General features: G+C 44.8%; 1 protein-coding gene across 6 annotated transcripts in view; it reads left to right on the top strand.

Annotated features, from left to right (window-relative positions):
- LOC119446011 (THO complex subunit 5 homolog) overlaps positions 1-20,301 on the top strand; it is a 78,876-nt gene that overhangs the window by 15,820 nt on the left and 42,755 nt on the right. For all 6 annotated transcript variants that reach the window (XM_049663817.1, XM_049663816.1, XM_037710317.2 and 3 more), the window contains exons 4-10: positions 1,101-1,198; positions 5,444-5,519; positions 6,173-6,243; positions 7,821-8,068; positions 11,864-11,941; positions 15,911-15,954; positions 16,399-16,501. In XM_049663817.1, coding sequence (XP_049519774.1) covers positions 1,101-1,198; positions 5,444-5,519; positions 6,173-6,243; positions 7,821-8,068; positions 11,864-11,941; positions 15,911-15,954; positions 16,399-16,501 — 718 coding nt within the window. The remainder of the gene's footprint in view (positions 1-1,100; positions 1,199-5,443; positions 5,520-6,172; positions 6,244-7,820; positions 8,069-11,863; positions 11,942-15,910; positions 15,955-16,398; positions 16,502-20,301) is intronic.

The raw sequence follows: 20,301 nt of genomic DNA, 5'->3' as shown, positions 1-20,301 counted from the left end.
TTTTCTCTTCCTGCATTTTGTGATCTTCCAGGCTTCCTTTCGTGCACCCTACCTGTCCCTTTCTTTTTGAGGGAGACAGGCAGGCAGGCACTGTGCCCCTTTCAGAGGCAGTTCCCAGCATTTTAAAAAGAAACAGGAACACCTTTGCCAGAGCTCGTACACCTTATTTGAAAACCCTTGAATTTAGAAAAAAGAAAATATTCAAGGGCCCTTAGAACTCTTGAAAATAAAATTTGCTCCTTGAATTCCTTGAAAACTGGAGTTGTGGGCTACTTTCGAACATTCAAGGAAGCAAACTCTGCAGAGGGGCTATGCCATGGACACTGTCTATCGGGAAACAATCCTAGATATTTTCTTTTGAGAGTGTTACAGTTATGTCCACAGGCATCCACGACAGGCCTGTTTAAATCACTGCTGCCATTTTGGAGCTAGACAAAGCCAGACGAAGCGACCAAACCATGCCACCATGTTGTTATGCTAGTCAGTTCATGCCGCAGCCGTCATGGCTCCATTTTAGAGCTGTGTGCTCTAGAAATGCCTGGTGGAAAGTAAGCTTCAGCGGTATAGCTTTAACACAGGTAATCTCTGGTTGAAGTAAAGTCAACTTTGAAAAGACCTGAAAAGGAGCTTGGGGTGTGTGTCCAACTCAGCAGCTGCTTAGCTTCAAGAAATCCCAGTGAAGAAGAAAATTTCACTACTTCTCAGTGTATGTGTACAAATTTAATGTTTGTTTTCCCCCACTTGAATTTAGGCCTTTGGCAACCTTGAAATCCTTGAATTTTGAGTCAAATGTTCTGTACGAACCCTGCTTAGTTTTTTAGTATATGCTATTATCTCAGATATATATGTATGCGTCATTGTAAATGAAGCCTTCTTTGTTAGATCATTGCATGTTCTGTTTCTCTCAAACTCTTGCTTCATCTTGACGTTGTCTTTCAAGGTTTATGTGTGCCAACTCGCCTTCTTTTCTTTACTTCTGCAGTTTCCCACACCTGTCTTTGGTACTTTCTCTCACATTATGAAATTTTAAGAATAATAAACATATCATTCTTTTGCAAGTTTTTACCCAACAAAGCTGCTGCTGCTCTTCTCAATTGCAGAAGAAGCAGAAAGTGGACAACTTCCACCTCCAGCTTCAGAACCTGACATACGAGGTGATGCATCTGCAGAAAGAGGTCACCAAGTGCATGGAATTCAGGTGAGGCATGCATTCCGGGTTTCAGATTCTTCCTAGCTCCACTCAATATGTGGTGTAGAGCTTGTGGCAGCCTGAATTATGTACTGGGTGGTATTTGAGAACATAATGACAACTTTATGAATAGTGTGAGCACAATATTCATCCTTCATCTTCTTCACCTGTATATAATCATCGTCACTGTGAGCGCCAGCTTCGTTCAGCGCGTGGCTCAGCCGAATAAAGGCATCGAGACAACAGTGGCGCTGCTGCCTTTCAATAGCAACAATATTTCAGACAGGAATCAACATGTTCTTTCCAAAATTGTTATATATTGTTTCTCTTACCATTGTTTTCTGAGACTGTTAAGTAAAATCATCACGAGCGTCAATTATTGCCTAAATTTGACTTCGATTACAGCTGCATGCTCAGATCAGATAGTGCAGGTTAATGCTGGGCATTGGTTCCACAATAGCAGCCTTTAATAAGTTTTGAGCATGGTGTGGATGTTTGTCAGTGTCTCTCTCAGTGACGCTAACCATACATAGCAGCGCAGCAGGTATTGAGAACTAGGATGCCACAGTGAGGGTGACTGGGCTGCAGAAGTTCACAGCCAGCCACTCTTGGCTCACAGAGACCTTGTTCACACAAGCAAATCCATTGCTTCTTGTGAGAGGCACCTGATGGCATCGTGCACAGAACGCTTGGCTGCTGAACCTGCCACTTTATGCTGCTCTGCAATTGCCATAATTAGCGTTTCATGGTCCTCGCTCGCCGGGGCCTCCGTCTGCTGGAGAAACTCAACTGCCTGAATGGCGTCTGACTAATGGCAGCGCTTATTTGTTTGTCACAGGTGATAATTCAGCATAAACTTCAAGTAGGCGGCCATCTCAAAGTTGTGCTCTGCGTGTAAGCCGACTAGGATAGCGTACAGCTTTAGGTTTTGTGTCTGATCGGAAACTGATAGCCTGGAATAAATGTGCCGCATAGGTGACAGTGAGACAAAGTTAGGCGGCTAGGCAGACAGAATGAGAATGTTATTGTCCATGGTGGTTCGATGCTGTGTTCTGAAACACTTCGTGCAGCTTGTGCATCCGGTATACATATAGTGTAGTGTATTTTGAAGGTGTTTCTCAATATACCATTGTGGCCTAGTGACTGTCAGTAGAAGACAGCTTGCTTTTATAACAAACTGTTTCTGCAACTTTAGCAGGCCTCGCATGTTGCAGTTGCACCGCTAATGTGGTACAACTCTGATGAAATCTTTGATGAAATGTACTTGTCACCTTGCATCCAGCTACATTTGTTTGTATCTGATGATTAATTGTCGTTAATTTAGTTTTAAGCCGCATGATGACAATCTTGGGTCATTTATTTGGTCATGGTTTCCTTGGAACAGCAAAAATGGCTAGCAGTATTGACTCAATTTTGGTCATTTCTCATTGTAAGAAAAGATGTAGAATTCAACCAGCAACGCAGAGGTAGAACGCACCTTTGTGTTAATGCTACCATTTCTGCTGCAAATATTTCTTGGGCATCTAGGTAGTATGCAATTGCATGCTGCTGGGGGGCACCTTCAAAAATAAAAAATCTTTTTTTTTTGGTCAAGTCTCAAAGTGGAACTGCCATAAATTATTCCTGTCATCATTTGTAGTTACATAAAGCTCTTGCTTTTTGGTCTCCACTCAATGGAGGAGATTAAAGCGGATTCTGAAGACAGAGGGGAGCTCTACAAAACTTGATTGGTGTATTTTGTGGAAGCAGTGAGATTGCATGCTTTCCTTTGTCTCTCCTCATGGGCGCCCACGTCATTGTACGCATTCACAAATCTTCCCAACATTTGGTGCTTTTGTTGAGCCGAAGCTGTGTTCTGAAACACCTCGTGCAGCTTGCGCATCCGGTATACATATAGTGTCGTGTATTTTGAAGGTGTTTCTCAATATACCATTGTGGCCTAGTGACTGGCAGTAGAAGACAGCTTGCTTTTATAACAAACTGTTTCTGCAACTTTAGCAGGCCTCGCATGTTGCAGTTGTACCACTAATGTGGTACAACTCTGATGAAATCTCTGATGAAATGTACTTGTCACCTTGCATCCAGCTACATTTGTTTGTATCTGATGATTAATTGTCGGTAATTTAGTTTTAAGCTGCATGCTGACAATCTGTCGTCTGTCGTATTTGCAAATCTGCAACGAAAGTTTACATATTCCTATCATAGGGGCATCGAGGAGATTTGGTCATGACGTTATTGCATTGTCTGTAGTTAAAGCAACCCTAAAGGCAAGTTTTGAATCCTGTGCTACTTTTGACTGGTCACTTTTGAGTGCTCTCGTGGTGCAGGTTTACATTCGGCTGGTCGAAACTGAGCACTTAGAACACATTCGCCTGGTTCATTCAGAGTGCTGCGTTCTAGTTCGGAGCACTCTAGCAAGCGCTCCCACCTTCAACCTGGGAGCACAACCGAGATTTGACAGAAACTCTATCGTGTGGCTAGCTCTGGGAGCAGCTAGCAGGCTTTCTCGGGCTCCGCATTGCTGCAAGCTGAATTAGAGCACTGTAGGAACCAGTCGAATGTACCAATAGAATGCTGATTACTCATCTAGAAACCATAGCCAAGACATCACTTACCTACAGAAAAAGTTGCAACTAGAGGGGCCACATGATAATTCTGCTATTCAATTTGACTTGCGGCAAAAGGGGCCTGTTATACAGCTGCTTTAGTGATCTCGGAGGCCATGGTCTGTCAGGTGCTACTGCCTCCTCTGAGTCAGAGATCTCCGCATAGAGGGCATAACGCTCCTTCCCACTGATGGCCCCAACAGAAGGTACTAAAGGGTAGCAGTATTTAGTTGTGCAGAATAAAAAACATGTATCGTTTATCTATCTTGAACTGAAATGCAATTCTTGAACTGAAATGCAGTCTCACTAGTTGACTAAAAGTTAAGAATTATAAGATCATGTTACAAAATGGGCTCTGCTAGCATACTGTCAGTGGCATCATCAATCGTGTCTTATGCTAACTTCGTTTCCTAGCTCACGAAGTGAATGTATGTACTATTTGTACACCTTGGAGCACTAATCTGCCACGTGGCTTGATTTAATTATTTCTCTTTTGTGTCTCTTTAACAGAGCAGGGAAGTGACGGTCAATATACAATCCTTCAGTTTTTCACCTGTCCCTTAAGGCTAAAAGTACACCACAAGCATTCTTGCAGCACTGTTTACAGTAATGTGTGAACCATTGCCAAGGCAGTAAAAGGATTTTCGCTAGTCATCTTGCATGTCGTGTCAGTCAATGTTAGCTAAGCAGTTCTAAATCCAAGCAAAATCTTGTTTTGAGCTAGTTGGAAATTCATGTCGAAGGTAAAGAAATGGCACGAAACAGCAAGGACTGGAGTGCATTGTGACAGAATGCACAGCGATCAGCGATTCAAGTGCGATAATTGGCTCGCGCGGAGGCTGGCACTTTTTGCGCCACTGGTAGGTGCTGGGGACACCGAGCTGATGCATTGCGATATATGAGGAAAACGAAAACATTTGGGACGCATTGTAACTGCATTTCGCCTACCAGTGATTGCCCTGCTCTCGCGGATGGTGCAAAAAGTGCGGCAGCAAAGCGGGCCAATTAATACATCTGAATTGTTGAGGACTGTGCACTAAAGGGGCGTTGGCTTACTTCCTGCGACTGTATCTATGTCCTTGTCATTTGTGCCGCTTGTTTCCTTTCTAAATCCTAGTTTCTCCTGCACTTGAGAAATGTCTTTTGGCAAAAATAAGAGCACATCTTTACTTGAGTTATTGCTGTAACAAACTATACTTACTCGCATGAGCTTATATGTTATTATGTTATCTGACTATGATCACATGTAAAAGGCACATGCAAGCAGCGCTCATGCCTTATGACACAAGTCATGGAGTTGCCCGTCTAGATGAAATTGTATCTTCTGTTTTACTGCAACAGTAACATTTGTGCTGTACTGGTTTTTCTTTTTGATTCAAGAAACTTTGGCACGTGCGTTAGCTGCATGTCCAAAATAGTGTCCACTGAGCGCTGGTTTTTGGTGAAAATGTTGCACTGTGGTCTACATCTCTCACTGAATGTTGTCTCTATGTCTTCTATTGCCGGCATACTTACTACATATGTATGCTGCTTCATATTTTTTTAAAGAGCACTTTTTTCTACTTGTTAAGCTTTGTACAAAATGTGACTGTTTGTGTGGCATCATGATATGTCTGAGAACCGAAGTTTTGCCTGTCTGCTTTTGAAGGTCCAGGGATGAGGAGATCGATCTGGTACCAGTAGAGGAGTTCCGCAGGGAGGCACCAGCAGAGGTTCTCAAGAAGGTGAGGGCAAGCACTGCCATTTCATTTATTTAGCAAATTTGTCTTTGCCTCCGGGTCAGAAAAAAAAAGAATGCAATGCAAAGCGATGAACAATCTTGTCAAAGGATTCTGAGAGGTACCTTACAGCCTCTGAGATTGGCTAACTGCACCGTGGTTTTTAACACCATGCTTGTGCAACGGAAAGGATCTTCCGAAAGCAGACTCCTTGCATTCATCTAGCAGCTATGACCACGAAAACAATTATAGAGTTGTTTTGCTTGCTGGCAAGCCATAATCCTTTGTAAAATTAATTGCATTCAGATGTTTTGTGCCATTATGAAGCATTTGATGCTGCTAATGCTTTTGATAGCCACTTACACAACTTGTCAGTACAAGGAAAGTGCTGTTAACAAATGGCGGTGACAAGCTGGGTAAGAGAGTGCGCTTTTAGTGAGCTTGCGCTTCTTTGTCATGCATTGTGAATGGGCACTTGTCACTGCCGCTGCATTGGTCAGACAGCACTCCTCGGACATTGGAATCAAAACACAGCCCCCGCTTGCGCTATGTGTGTTGTGAATGTATGCTTGGCAAGTTGCCCGTCCAAAGTCGCTACTGAGTGTTGTTTTGTATAAGTGCTGTGCGAAATGCATTAATCTGATCACTGTGGTTTCCAGGACCTGACTGATGGAGACCCACATCAACTGACCCTGGCAAGGCTTCAATGGGAGCTTGTACAAAGAAAAGAGTGAGTCTGGCATGGTGCAGAGGTGGACGATTTTATAGTCACTGCCTTAAAGCAAGGGTCTGAGACTCAGGTTACATGTCATGTGGCTCCCCATGGATTGTAATTTGATGCTTCGATGGAAGGATGGGTTTATAAAGGTGCCATAACACATTTTGCAATACTTTCACAAATTGTTGGTTGCTTTTATGAAAAATAATTGTATGAGAGTTGTTAGATTTAGATTTGTTCAATTTTTTGTGCACTACACTCCTTATTGTTACTAAATGTTAATTAGTCTCAGCCAGATTTTGTCATGATCTATAATGCCTTATCAAACTGGTGACACAGTCTATCTGTCTTTCTCCTTATTTTTGTATTGTTTTTTTTTCTGCTTCATTTACTCGTACACAGGCCCTATGCTTTCAGTAAATGTCACAAATCTGATACTCTATAAACATTACAGTACAAGACCAGATTGACCTTATATATTTTCCGAATTGTTTCTTTAGGTGCACCTGAAGGCTTGTGACTCTTAAGCATGCTAAGTTTGCAAACAGCACCCATGTGAACAGTACATGTAATAAGTGCAGGCTACAAAAAAGGCTTTATGAAAGGCCAGAAAATATGCTGCAAAAAAAAAAGGGTGAAATGAAAACAGAAGGGAAGGGCATGCAGACGTTTACAGTGCTCGAGAGTTTAGAAAAAGGGCTAAAAAAGATAGAAAACAAAACACACCGCTAACTACAAATTTATGTAGAGCAAACGCTGCCCAAGTGTGTAGGTTATGCTTGGGAGAATATTTTTACATTGTATTATAGTACTGGTGCCAAAATTAAATGGAACATGATTTGGCGACTAAAGTGCATTGTTGTGCAACCTTGCAAAGCTTAAGATGTGGGCTTGTGCTTGTGTGAGAACAAAAACGGCACAGGTGCAAGTGAGCAGTGCGCATCCTAATTCCCTTTAGGCTGCATGACAGTGCGCCTAGGTGCAGGAATTCAGCTCCCTTTACTTTCAGCATGCTTAGTGTAACAAACCATGAAGTTTGGCATATGAATTACATTTTGTACTCAGTACAATCAATATCCATCTTACTGGCTGTGCAGGCAGCCTGAGTTGTGAGCAGTACACTGTAATGGAGACAATTCATTGTATGCTGCATGCGTATGCTGTACTCTTTAAGACATTCAGCGAATGTCTCTCTGGCATAGACTGAGAACTAGGCATCTGAAAGTGTTGTGTCCATGGCTTACGGTGCTCATCAATCAAGAAGGCCATTGTAGGTATTATTTTACTAAAGGACAACCTCGATGTGTAACTCTAAGGAGAGCCTGTAGCATACACGCATACAAGCGCTCACCGCATCATAATCATCATCATTCTCTTCCTTTCCTTATCTTTCTTCCGCACTAGCATCAAGTAGCTGACCACAATACTTTTATCCATGTTGAGCTCTTGCGTTTACCCAATGATACGGCTCCCTCTCTAGGGAGAACGCATTGTTCATAGTGTGGGTCTGAATGTGGTGGTGACACTTTACTGATGTGAAGTGCTGCACTTGAGCAGCAGTTGACAGGCACATGCCCTCACTTGCCCAGGCTTGCCCAGAAGCTGCGGGGTCTGGAGTCGATGCGCGAACAGTACGAGCACGAGATTGAGCGCAAGCGCGAGTGCCTGTCCGGCATCCAGCCTACGCTGCAGGCGGTGCTGGAGGCAGCACAGCCCCTGCAGGCTGACCTGGGCCTACCGCTGCAGGCTCGCCAGGGGGAGCACGCCAATGCCCAGTACCTGGCACGGCCCCTGTACGTGCTTTACGTGCAGGCGGCCGCCTACCAGCACGCTTACGGTGAGGGCGCCAGACTTTTTTTCTAGTCGCAGGGCCGCAGCACTCTCATTTGCAGATAGTTTGCAGGCAGCTAGTAGTACTTTGTTTTGCCAGATGACCGCCACCACCTACTCCTGTGGTGTAAGTTGTGGCCTGCTTTATCCCCGAAGCTATGCTGCACTTGGCAAGCGTTTTGTTGGACTGTTTCCTTTGGAAGATGGTGCTATCAACTATTTGTTGCGCTTTTGAAGAATTGACAGTTCTTCATGGAAGAAAAGTTTAAGATATTACAGTAGAACCTCACTGATAGGATCCCGTTTCGTATGATTTCCCGGCATCAACATTCGCTATCGAGAACAAAAAAAAATGATACAATACTGTTACGCTTATTTTTTGCTGTTTAATATGTTCCTGCATGTTCAGTACATCGCCAAACTGCGATCGTATGATACATTTTCCAGCCACTGAATCCCATGTGAATGAGAAAAGGCATGGGGCACGTGCGATCAAGAGCAATAGGCGCCCGCCATGCCAGCTTCCCCACAGTACTCGCTCGCATGTCTCATGTGAAAATGCTGGCACACACACTGTTTTCTCTTCAAGTACCAACACATCTTCGTGCGGGTCATCGCACAACACATTCACAGCTATCACCAGAAAGCCCTATTGTGATAAGCATCATCAACTGTTTCACAGCATGGGTAGCGTAGTGCCATTGCAAGCGTACTGCACGCTTTTAGATGATAACCCAAACGCTGCCATTCCCTTCTAGAGGCGACACAAAGTGAATGTCATGTCTTGCTTTGCTGGCATCCTCGGCGTTGCCCACTAGCTCAGTTTCGTTTTGGTTTCTTGTGGCTGTCTTAAAACAATACGCAATAGGAAGACGACAAAGCGCTCCTCAGGTTGCTCGGGCTGCACCTGCTCGAGCCGCGTCGGCGTCTCCTGCTGCAGTGATTCTCATCAAATGGGCGAGTGAGGATGTCAAACCTTCCTGCCAAAGTGACCCACCTGAAGAAGCTGCTGACTTAGGTCGCGTTCGAGGAGCGCAAACGTAAGCTTGCCGAAGCCACAAAAACAACAATGCACGTCTCAGGCCCGCCTGGCGTGCGTGGGCATCTCATGCGGCAACGATTCACGCAAGGCTTTGCATTACGTGGATGTCAACTACAGTTGAGTCTGCCGAATTTTTCAGCAGAGCTTTATAGGCTCACAAGTGTCGGCAGTGGTGGTGGTGTCACGCTGAAAAGTGGGCCGATCCTAGTGGTAGTGCAAAAAAGGGTCCAAGCTCAATGACACATACCAGGGACAAAAAGAGAGAGAGATAAGAGAGAGAGAGAGAGGGAGAAAAAGAGAGAACGAGAGAAAGAAAGAAAATCACCAGGAAGGTCAGATACACACTCGACAAGCTTCGCATACCCCCATTTTCTCGACAGGGGAAGGGCTGGTGATTTTTTTTTTTAGTGACCTCGGGTTGTACGTATTCCCAATCAGTGCAATTTTTTTTTTCTAAAACATAGGAATGAGGTTCTACTGTAATTAAGTGCCAGTATTTTTTTAATGATGTTTAAACAAGCTGGCATTGTACATAGGTTTATCGCCGGCTGATCCATATTGTCCTTTTATCCATACAGTGTAGACCGCTTATAGCGTAAGTCGCCGGAGTCGCGAATATCTGCACTATAAGCGGTACCGCACTATAACCAAAAGAACAATTTTCAAGCACTGCACGTATGCAAAACATGTAGACCAAGCATGTAGACGCACTTTGTACTATCGCACGCACATCGCGATTACGTTTTCGCCAGTGAGCTGGCGAAAACATAATCGCGATGTAGCCGGTGCTCTTCAAGCTCGACAGCTTCGCATTGAGTCAAAACGAAACAACTGTTTGCTGCAACCGCTGCGTAAAAAACCGTGGCCGCTATCGGCACGATTACGAACGGCGACTTTGTGGTGCTGAAGGCACGCGCCCGACGCACGCACCGAGTCTGGACGAATTAACTACCATTCGCGGCAACAACTGCAGTCGAAACTGCGGTCGCTATCTATGCGATCATCGATGGTGACTACGCAGTTTTCAAGGCACGCGGCCGACGCGCGTACCGAGTAAAAACGAAACTACTGTTCGCCGCAACCGCTGCGGAGAAAACCGCGGCCGCTATCGACACGATCATGGATGACGACTACGCAGTTACTAAAGCCCGCGGCCAACGCGGTGTTATATGCAGCGGTAAACGCAAGAATTCTGGCTTTAAAGACACAAATAGGCTCGAAGCATTCCGGCGTTGCTGTCATTCACGTACGATTTCAACTGATGGCTGTGGCGATGCGGACTCCGCCGCTTCGTTTCGGTTGGACGCTAGCGCCGCTCTTGATCTTTTGCGTCGCACATTTGCGGCGCTCCTCGCTCATCGAGCTTCAAAAGTAGTCCGGATCAACCGATGTGCGGCCAAATAAGTCTGAATTAACGAGAGTTTGAGTGCATTGAATAATGCATACGCCGGCCGGCAGCGCGCATCTTGTTGAGAAGCGTGCTCGCTGCCGCCCTTGTCGACGAGGTTTTGCCGCGGAAGCTGCATTATAACCGGTATTTCATCTCACGCGACTGCACTGTAAGCGGTATGCGTATACATGCAGTGCTATGGGGAAAATTAACGGGAGTCTGAAAAGACCGTACTATATCCGGTCCTGCACTATAAGCGGTTACATTATAAGTGGTCTATACTGTATAAACCAGCATTTTGCTGTTCCTTCTGTTAAGTGTGTCATACGCTTACTGCCACTTAGCACCACACAATGAAAAAATAAAGGCACATTCAGTCCTAACAGAAGTATCAGCAAATTATGGGTGATCCCTATTATGACACGTTAAGGCACATTCTGCTTTGTAAAATGCCTCAAAATTATAGCATAGCATTATGACAGTTTTACTAACCAGTTCACAATAATGAAGTCATTTTCAATAACATTTTTTCTTCTTGCACATCATGTGTGAAAACTAGACAAAGTTCTCCGAACTGTTCATTTTGCTGACGAATTCACCTGAATAGTTTTTGTCTAGAAATGAGCCTACAGTATCTTGTGCTTTTTTCTTTTTCTGCCAACTGTTCCTCTTAAGTAGAGCTGCTGGTAAATGTGGTATGAATTAGAGAAATATTCAACAAAAACAGCATTTTATTACGAATTATAAGGATTTCGCATGACATTTTTAGGGCTTCGGGATAAAAAGGAGCACTTTAGAAAAGAAAAAAAAATACAGCAAAACAAGAGAGGCTGGTCTTCAACTGTCGGAAACTAGCACCGTATCCATCCTGTTGTGTTTCTTTTTTTTCTAAAGTCCTTTTTTTTTTAAGATTAACCAGTGGAAATGTCTCAAATGCATAGTTTATATCTAGCCCAACTTTCTGCCTTAAATAATATAAATTCTGGGGTATTATGTGCGAAAACCATAATATGACTATGAAGCACGCCATAGTGGAAGACTCTGGATTAATTTTGACCACCTGAAGTGCTTTAACATGCATCTAATGCACGGTACACAGCCGTTTTTGCATTTCGCCTCCATCGAAATGCGGCCGTCGCAGCTGGGATTCAATGCCGTGCCCTCTGGTTTAGCAGCGCAATGCTGAAGCCACTACACCACCACGGTGGGTCTCTGTACCTTAAATAAGGATTTCACTTTATTGCAAGACGTATCTTGCTTAAACAATCGTTGAACTGGTGCTGGCATTGCCTGGAGTAGCATTGCAGTGTTTACCGTTCATCGCATTCTTTTTTCTCACCCGAGTGGGTTTTGTGGCACACCAAATGCAGGTGATTGTTTCGAGGTTGGCATGGAAGGCAGTGTGGAGGAGTCCAAGGCGCTCCTTGAAATGACGCAAGAAAATCGAGGTATGTACGTGCATGAGGAAGTCACAAAACTCTTGTAAATGGTTGCTTTTATTTATTGATGATCTTCAGCTGCCATATTTTACTGACCTATTGAAAGGCTTATAACATTGATACATTGATTGCAATTTGTTGTTGATACCGCATTTGCACACACATATATATATGTATAACAAGATAGTGATTACAGTCAACTTCCATTAATTCAACCGTGACGGGACCGACGAAATTGATCGAATCATCCAGTGGGTTGAGTTAAACAAAAAGTATAAAAAATGGCAAAACAGTACAGTGGAACCCCGATTATACGACTTTCAGGGGACCACGCAATACCATCGTATAATCCGGGCGTCGTATAATCGAAAAACTAAGAATACAGGCAGTGACGCTCAGCCTTGCCCAAAAAACAGGTACAGACCGCCTGAATAAGCCTGCGGCACGAACTTACACTGCTCCAAAGGAGGTAGATTAAATTATCAAGAAATTACCGTATTTATTGATTTAACGCGCATATTTTTGTGATTTTCGTTGCTTGAACTCAACTCTCGGGTTACAGTCGAATAACAGCAAAATTGGCCATTTTATAACAGATGCTCTAAATCCCGCGATTTCTAGCGCTACATTGGCAACCTGTAACTTGACGTCTCGATTCAATCCGTATACAAGTCGACCGAATGCAGAACTTGTTTTTGATTGGAATCGACGCTGTTTTCACTGTGCTTGTGCCTGGTTACAATGCCGCAATACCCTACGGCCTTTTGAGGTTAGACTCCGTTCATTCGCGACATTAAGGCGACGCAGCGCATCCGGTATGATGGCCGCTTCGAGAGACAAGCAGGTTTGATGGCCGAGGAGCTGGGAAAGTCTGCCGCAGCTCGGTGTCTTGACATCGACGAATTCGGATGGCGGAACCAGCAGCAGGGCTCTTTAAGTGCGAAGACAGTCGGAAAGGCTCTGTGGAACCTGAAGTGGCCTGGTACTGATCCCGAATGAAATGTTGTGTGGTCTGTGAAGAAGTACTTCAATCTCAAACTAGCTCGATGGCACGGAAGATGACTTAATTCTCGGGCGATCACTTCTGGAGATAGTTTCGGTTTAACGAGACTGCTCGTCCCGGCACCGAACCCCTCGAAGTATATGTCCGGCAGCGCTCCTAGCGCTGATAGTGTGCTTAGGACAGCATCAGAAACACTTGGTGGGGACGTTTTCGCGAAAGTGAAACTTTCTACTAAAGTGAAACTATCCACGAAAGTGATCGGCCCGAGAATACCGCTCAAGGAAAGCCCCGTCTCCTCTTCAGATGACGATGATGAGTGAAGAGAACAAGTTTCCGAATTGCGATTCCTTGAATAAAGGTATCATTTCTTTTTCCGTTCATCTCATGTTACATTCGCGATTTTATTTTTATTTCGCGTGACTGGAAAGTTGCCCCTCACGTTACAATCGTGGTCACGTTGCATTCGGGTGAATACGGTGCTGCACACCCATTATCAGCTGGCTGCAGTGTGCTCACGCGCCAGCCTGTGTCTGCTTAGGGCTTTTTTTGTTTTCTTTCTTTCTTTCTTTTTTTTTTCTTGGACGGTACCGACAGAGGCGTCGTACAAGGCGGAGTCGGCGGGGTCGGCGTAAAATTGCGTCGTATAATCGAGGTTTTAATACATTATTTCTGTTGGGGTTTTGCCGGGACCAAATCGATTCGTCGTAGAATGTGGGTCGTCGCATAACAGGGGGACGTATAATCGAGGTTCCACTGTATTTTGCAGTATTTGCCCGAATCTAACAGACCCCTGAATCAAACACATACCCACTTTCGATGTGTCCAAAGTAGGAAACTAACATAGAAATAACATTAAAGCTCCTAAACAAAGTAGAAATCTAATGCGCACCCGACTTTTTAGCAAGAAAAATGGGCAAGGGTCTAACGTGTTGCACAATGTTGGCCAGTTTTCTTAAGTCAGCTTTGCCGCTGTACATTTCTGTTATGCGGTAAAGTATGCAAACACCGCAATGGTTGTTTTTGTTTCGTATCAGATATCTTATCAGAGCGCAGGCATTTTCCGGACCAATTTTCTTGAAGAGAGAGAAGGCACGCGTTAGAATTGGATAAATACCAGAATCAGACATTGCGAGCTACGGTTGTCGCTTGAAAATCTTCCTAGGGTTGACTGTTCAAGTTCGAATTATCCTGCGAAGGCCAATTTTAGTAACGAAATAACTAAAGTTTAGGCCCATAGAAATGCATGCGCGCTGGCCGGGACGTTAGGTGGGGATTGAATTAACCGAAAACTAAAATTAATCGGAGCCGAAATAATGGAAGACGTATACTGTAACCATAATGGGGTACCCTTGCTGGCCCCCTAAATTTCAGTTGCACTTATAGCTTGGTTACGCATAGAAAAATATTATAACATGATTAGTAATAGAATATGCTAGAACAGCATAGTGTCTGATGCACTAAGGCCTTTGCAAACCCTGCTGCACATGTACCATGGCTGCTACAGATGCACATTGTGGTGTGTATTTCTGTTTTATCAATGGCGCAGACACGCGAGAGCTGCGTCACCTTTGTCTGACGCTGGTGTGCATGTGTGAGTTGAGAGAAAGAAATTTGGGGACTGTGCCTAGGTACTACGGAGGAGTTGCACGCTTTGCTACCTTTGTCCCTAGCCGATGGCAGTGCACACTGCACGAGGACTGCTGCTTAGCTTCTGTTCAAACAGGATTACAGGGGCCGATGCAGAGTGTGCAGTGGGAAGCATACAAAACAAGAAAATTACTGTAACAGCATGTAATTATTCGTTGGTCTGGGGCCTTTATAGCGACATCTACCTAAGGCCCCACACCCGCACTTCGCATTGGCTCACTTCGCTCATGTTGGCAAGAGCCCTCCATGTCAGGCCTGGTGGTGAAACATAAGCAGTGAACTACTGCAGAAGTTAAAGGGGGAAATGATATAATGCAGATAAAAAAAGGGGGCAGGGGCAAGGAAAAAAAAAAGCCCTTCAAACACGCATTCGAACAACGGACCTCCCAATTACGAGCGTGGTGAAAGACGCTATGAAAGACGAACGGAGGGAACGCTTATTTCAGATTGTTTATCCGTGGTCACGTAGTGCAGGCCATCTAGAGCCGAAGAAACAAAAACGCGCCCGCCGCCCGCGTCCGTAGTACCTAGGCGTAGTCCCCACATTTTTCTCTCGCAACTCGCGCATGCACACGTGGGCCAGGAAAACACGGCATATATCTCATGTGTCTGCGCCGTTGACAAAACGGAAACACACCATCGTGGTAATATACGCTGCTTGCACTGTAAACCTCGACATAACGAAGTCAGTAAAATCGGCAATCTGCTTCGTTACCTTGAAATTCGTGATATTGAAATCCAACTTTTTATACAAATATCTGCAGAGGTAATATTGCAATATGACTCTTATTCATTCTCCAAAAGTGTCAGTTGTGCAGTGCACCTGCACTTGGACAGGGGAGGCTGCACGGCTGCAGCATCGGCATCTGTATCTTTCATTGTGCCCTGCTTGTTTCCTAGCACGCCCTTCTCCAAGCCTGTATTCCACCTAGGACTTTTTTTTTGATGTTGGCTTCCTTGCCAAGCTCAGTTGCCTTGTGGTGCAGCTTGCCACATTTCTTATGTGCAGATTCGTCTCGCGTTGTATTTGGAGTGCCTTTCCTGTCTTTTTTCTTCCTTCTTATCTGCATCTTCTGCACTGTTAGAATGCAGTAAAGACACTGTTTGCTGCAAATAATAATGAAAAGGAAAGCAACTCAGTAGTCAAGATAGCTTACAGTGCAACAAATGTCCACCATGGCTCAGCAGTAAATGCTGACCTGCCAGTTATCTTTTGTGTGTCACTTGTCAACATTTCAGGTGCTTTATGGTGCTTCAGTTTTCTCTTTGATGTGTTAGCAGAAATTGGAGACATTCTTTCTTTTCCATGACAATCTTCCTGACAACAGAGGAGGACAGCGGGGAATCTGACCAGGAGGAATCTAATGCTGGAGTAAGTAAGCTGTCATTAATGTGTTCTGACCACTTGTCGCAATTTTCATACGTAACAATTTTGGGCTATGAATATAAGATGGGGTGCCTAATCCAGAGAAACCTGCCATTCTGACTATGTGTTGTTGTACAAGGAGAACACACATTAGCGTGCGGCCATGTGTCTCTTGGAAAACAATGCCCTGCTCAGAGATTTTCCAATGAGGTGCACATCATTGTAAAGTTCACCTTTGCCAACACCAGATGCTGGGTGTGAGATGATGCATTTTGCAAGACCAAATACATATACAGTCAATCTCGGACATATCCAAGGCCATCCAAGCTACTCTTTCAGCTCCTTCCCCTATTTTGGCTCGTTTTTGATGGGAACAGCAGAATAAAAGCAGTCTTTGGCAAGTGCAAGCTTGTTTTCATTACATATTGCCCTCTGCCTGTTCCTGCACAGAAGCGACATAGGAGGCTGACCCGTAGTGGAACTGGCGCATCCAACGTGGCCAAGTGTCTGCAAAAACATCCACTCACCGTGGTCCTCACTCTCCAGCACAAAGGTTAGTGAGAAGGTCACCCTGACCCTCTCTCGCTTCGTTCCAGGGCATCAAGGGTGCAGTGCTAAAGAATCAGTGTCGAAGGAAGCATGGTGCAATGCAGGTTGACAGCTGAAGTGTTACTGCACAGAAAGATTGCTTATATCAAACCAGGGCGTTTTGAAATTTGGTATATACAGTCGAACTAAACTATAATGATTGCAGATGTAACAAATTATCGGTTATAACTACCACATTTAAGCGCATTTACGATTTCCTGACCCTTCCTATTGAAACTGTGTCCAGATATAATGAACATTTTCGAAGGCACCATACTGTTAGAACAAACACTTCAAGTCCAGCCGTGGTACAAGGAGGGTGCATTGTGAAGTTCCGAAGCACGGATGCATGACCGAACTAGGCCCACACCACGGCAGCACACACCCTGCCCCCCCCCCCCCCCCAAAAAAACACGCACAGTCCAGTCTAACTGCGACAAAGATACGACCGCCGCGCATGGATTTCAGAAGCCGCGAGGAAAGTCGCGTGCTTTTGGCTATGCTAGGGTAACCATGCTATCAAGGCATGTCTCCAGCTTACGCATTTTGAAGGGCAAGTCTACATATAACAAACTACTGCTACTACGACCACTTTTCGCGTAACTGTTAAGTTCATTTAAATGAGTTCGACTTTTACTGAACAGTAGAAGTGGCGCCCTTGAAAGTTGCATGCACAAATTTGTAATCATTATGCATGAGTATCTGATATTATCTGCCAGCGTATGCTGTTTGATGCATAGCCCGCGTGTCTAATACAGTATATTTCCATTAATTCGACTCAAGTTAATTAGATTTTTTGTTTAATTTGATCCCGACTGAAGGTCTCAGCCGGGGCCCGTACAATGGGACCAAACTGTAGTTATTTTTATCCTTAAATTAGACTTTGCGGACAAATTCGAACTTGGCTGGTCATCACGCACATGCCTGACTCCAATGGTGACAGGAGTGGTGACTCAAATAGCGGCAGAGTGTTTCTCGACGGCGCTTAAGGGGCAGTGAATGCGTTGAACTCAGGTAACCTCCTGTGGAGACCGCGTATTTTCAGCCTGCCCCAGGAATATTTTGAAGCGAAAATGGTAACCACGGTTCATACACCTCCTTCAAATCCTTGAAAACCCTTGAATATACATGGATATAACAAAATTGACAAATTCCCGAAAAACTTCGTTATAAAGAGGATTTCGTTAGATGCCAGTTCGGCCCGAAAATTCGAAAAAGAAACGCTTACTGTATTTACTCGATTCTTACCGCTTACCGATGGCGTCGTAGCGTCGTATAAGGCCCTTGTGGGTGACATGACGGTCGCGGACGGTCCGCGACCGTCGGCGAAGTGGCGTGGGCGCCTTTTTTCTTCGCGCAAATTGGCATTGTGGGTCGGCACAGTCGGCGCGACCAACGCGCGAATGGGTCAGGAGCCACTTCGGCGCCGGGCCCGTCAGGGCGTGTCGGAAGCCGCCGGTTACGTTGGATTCGCCGGTGCGCCAACGTGACGTAGGCTACGTCACGTCACGCGTGCACGCTAGGTTTTTTTTTCCTTCGGCAACATCAACTAGAAAAGGGGAGTGCCGGCTTGGCGGGCTAGGCCAGCTGCAGCAAACGGCGGGATCAGGTTTGAATGAAGGGAGGGGGAAAGGTCACGCACGCGGCGGCAAGATTGCCGGGTCGAGGGATGCAGGCCCGCCTCGCGCACACACACACACATGGGCTCGCTCTCGCCTTGCAGTCGCCGTGAATTCGAGCGCGCCAAGCGCGCCACCGCCGCTTCACATTCCGTCGCGGCGAAGAAGGCACTTCCGGTTGCTGCTCGTGCAAAAATGACAAAATTTGGGGCGAAATCTCTAGGTTGTCGGCGGGGAAAATTCGTTATTTCGAGGGGGTCTCCCACTGCCACTACGTTACGTAGAGGTCTCAAATACATGGAGTAACGGCGGGGAATAGAAAAACTTCGTTATATCCAGGAATTCGTTATATAGAGGTTCGTTATAAGCAGGTTTAACTGTAGAAACTTAGATTCAGGGACCCTTAAGTCTTCTTAAAAATAAATGTGCTTCGTGAATTCCTTGTAAACTGGGCTTAGGTTGCGACTCTTGAACATTCAAAGTAATAAACAATGCATCAAGACTATGCCATGGACTCTGTCTATTGGGAAACAATTCTCAATATGTTATTTTGAGTGTTGATAAGTGATTGCAATGTGGCGTGTCCACCGCCACCAACGACAGACAGGCTTGTTTAAATCGCCATTGCCATCATGGAGCTAGACAAAGCCAGATCAAGTGACCAAGCCATGCCACCATTCTGTAGTTTTGCTACAAAACAAATTAGTTCATTCACACCGCGTCCATCATGACTCCATTTTCGAGCTCTAGGCTATAGAAATGCCAGTTGGAAAGTAAGTTTCAACTATTTGGCTTTGACACGGGTATCTTTGGCTGAAGTCAGACACTACAAACCATCATGCCAGAATGCATTGGCATCATTACATTGGAAAAGTCAATTTAGAAAAGTGACCTGAAGAGCTTGAAGCATGTGTCCAACTCAGGAGCTCGTTTTACAGCTAAGATAAAGGATATTTCACTATTTTTCAGTGCACATGTACGATGAGGGTTTGTTTCTCCATCCTTGAATTTGGCCTTTACGTCGTTTAAATCTTTTAATTGTCCTTGAATTTTTAGTCAAATGTTCTGTACGAACCCTGGGTTACTCACAATTAATTATTACAGTAGTTCGCTGACTCCAATGGTCGCCTTTATTTGTTCTTTCTTTTTAAAGAAAATTTGTCTAAACATTGCTTGGGCGGTACAATCCGATACGAAACAAGGACTGTGTTCACAACAGCCTACCGTCAAAAGTCGGCCTAGCCAGTGTCATCGCCACTGCTATCACAAGATGGCAGTTCATGCATTGCGTTACCACTACGATAGACTGCTTTCACTCTGGTTACAGAAGCACATTAATGCAATAAGTTTTTTTTTACGTACTAAACTAATGGCAACAAGTGTCACATGTTCTTAGGGTTCCAGAAGATCGCATGCGTCACAGGACGAACTAGCGAAGTGTTTAGTCTAGGCTTGGGCCACCATCCGTTTACGAAGTGCTGTCTGAGAGTGGTGACAATTAACATTGTTTAAATGAAGTTTTATTCTCTGAAGTTAAAGTTCGCTAGTTTTGTCTTTTTCTTTTAGCGAAAATTGGAGCCAATGTTTGTTTTCCTTGCTAAAGAAAATCGGAGGCGCGTTAGATTTTTGCTTTGCTTAGGAGCTCTAATGCCATTTTTACATTAGTTTTCTTCTTTGTCCAATAGACCAATGTCGGAGGAGCTCTTGCTAGGCGCAGGGCCACAGAGTTGGCAGACAATTGAGGCAATGCGTGCTTTCTCACGTTTCTTAGGCGACACGGGCCTGGACTCACGCTTGTGATAATCATTTAGGAAATGTGTCCTTTCACCTAGTTCCTCCCATTATCATCCCCCAGTGTGACCCTCTTTCTTCCCCTCTTTCCCTTCCCTTACGTAGAGTAGCAGGCCAGATGCTCCATATTCCGGCCGACCTCTCTACATTTTCAAATCACTAAACTACTTCTTCTTTGAACCCATCTAAAGCGGGCGCATGTTCAATTTGGGAATGTGTTAAAAGCGGGACAACAGTGGTGTTAAGCTGTTTTTCTGCCTCTTTTTTATTTCGACCCACCAGATAATTAGACCATTTTCGTTGGTCCTGTGTGGGTCAAATTAACGGAAGTCAGCTGTAGTGGCACTACAAAGGC

The sequence above is a fragment of the Dermacentor silvarum genome, chromosome 3 (genome assembly GCF_013339745.2).
Source record: "Dermacentor silvarum isolate Dsil-2018 chromosome 3, BIME_Dsil_1.4, whole genome shotgun sequence".
Taxonomy (NCBI): Eukaryota; Metazoa; Arthropoda; class Arachnida; order Ixodida; family Ixodidae; genus Dermacentor; species Dermacentor silvarum.
The sequence above is the reverse complement of the archived record's forward strand: the minus strand, read 5'-3'. Positions and strand labels throughout refer to the sequence as shown.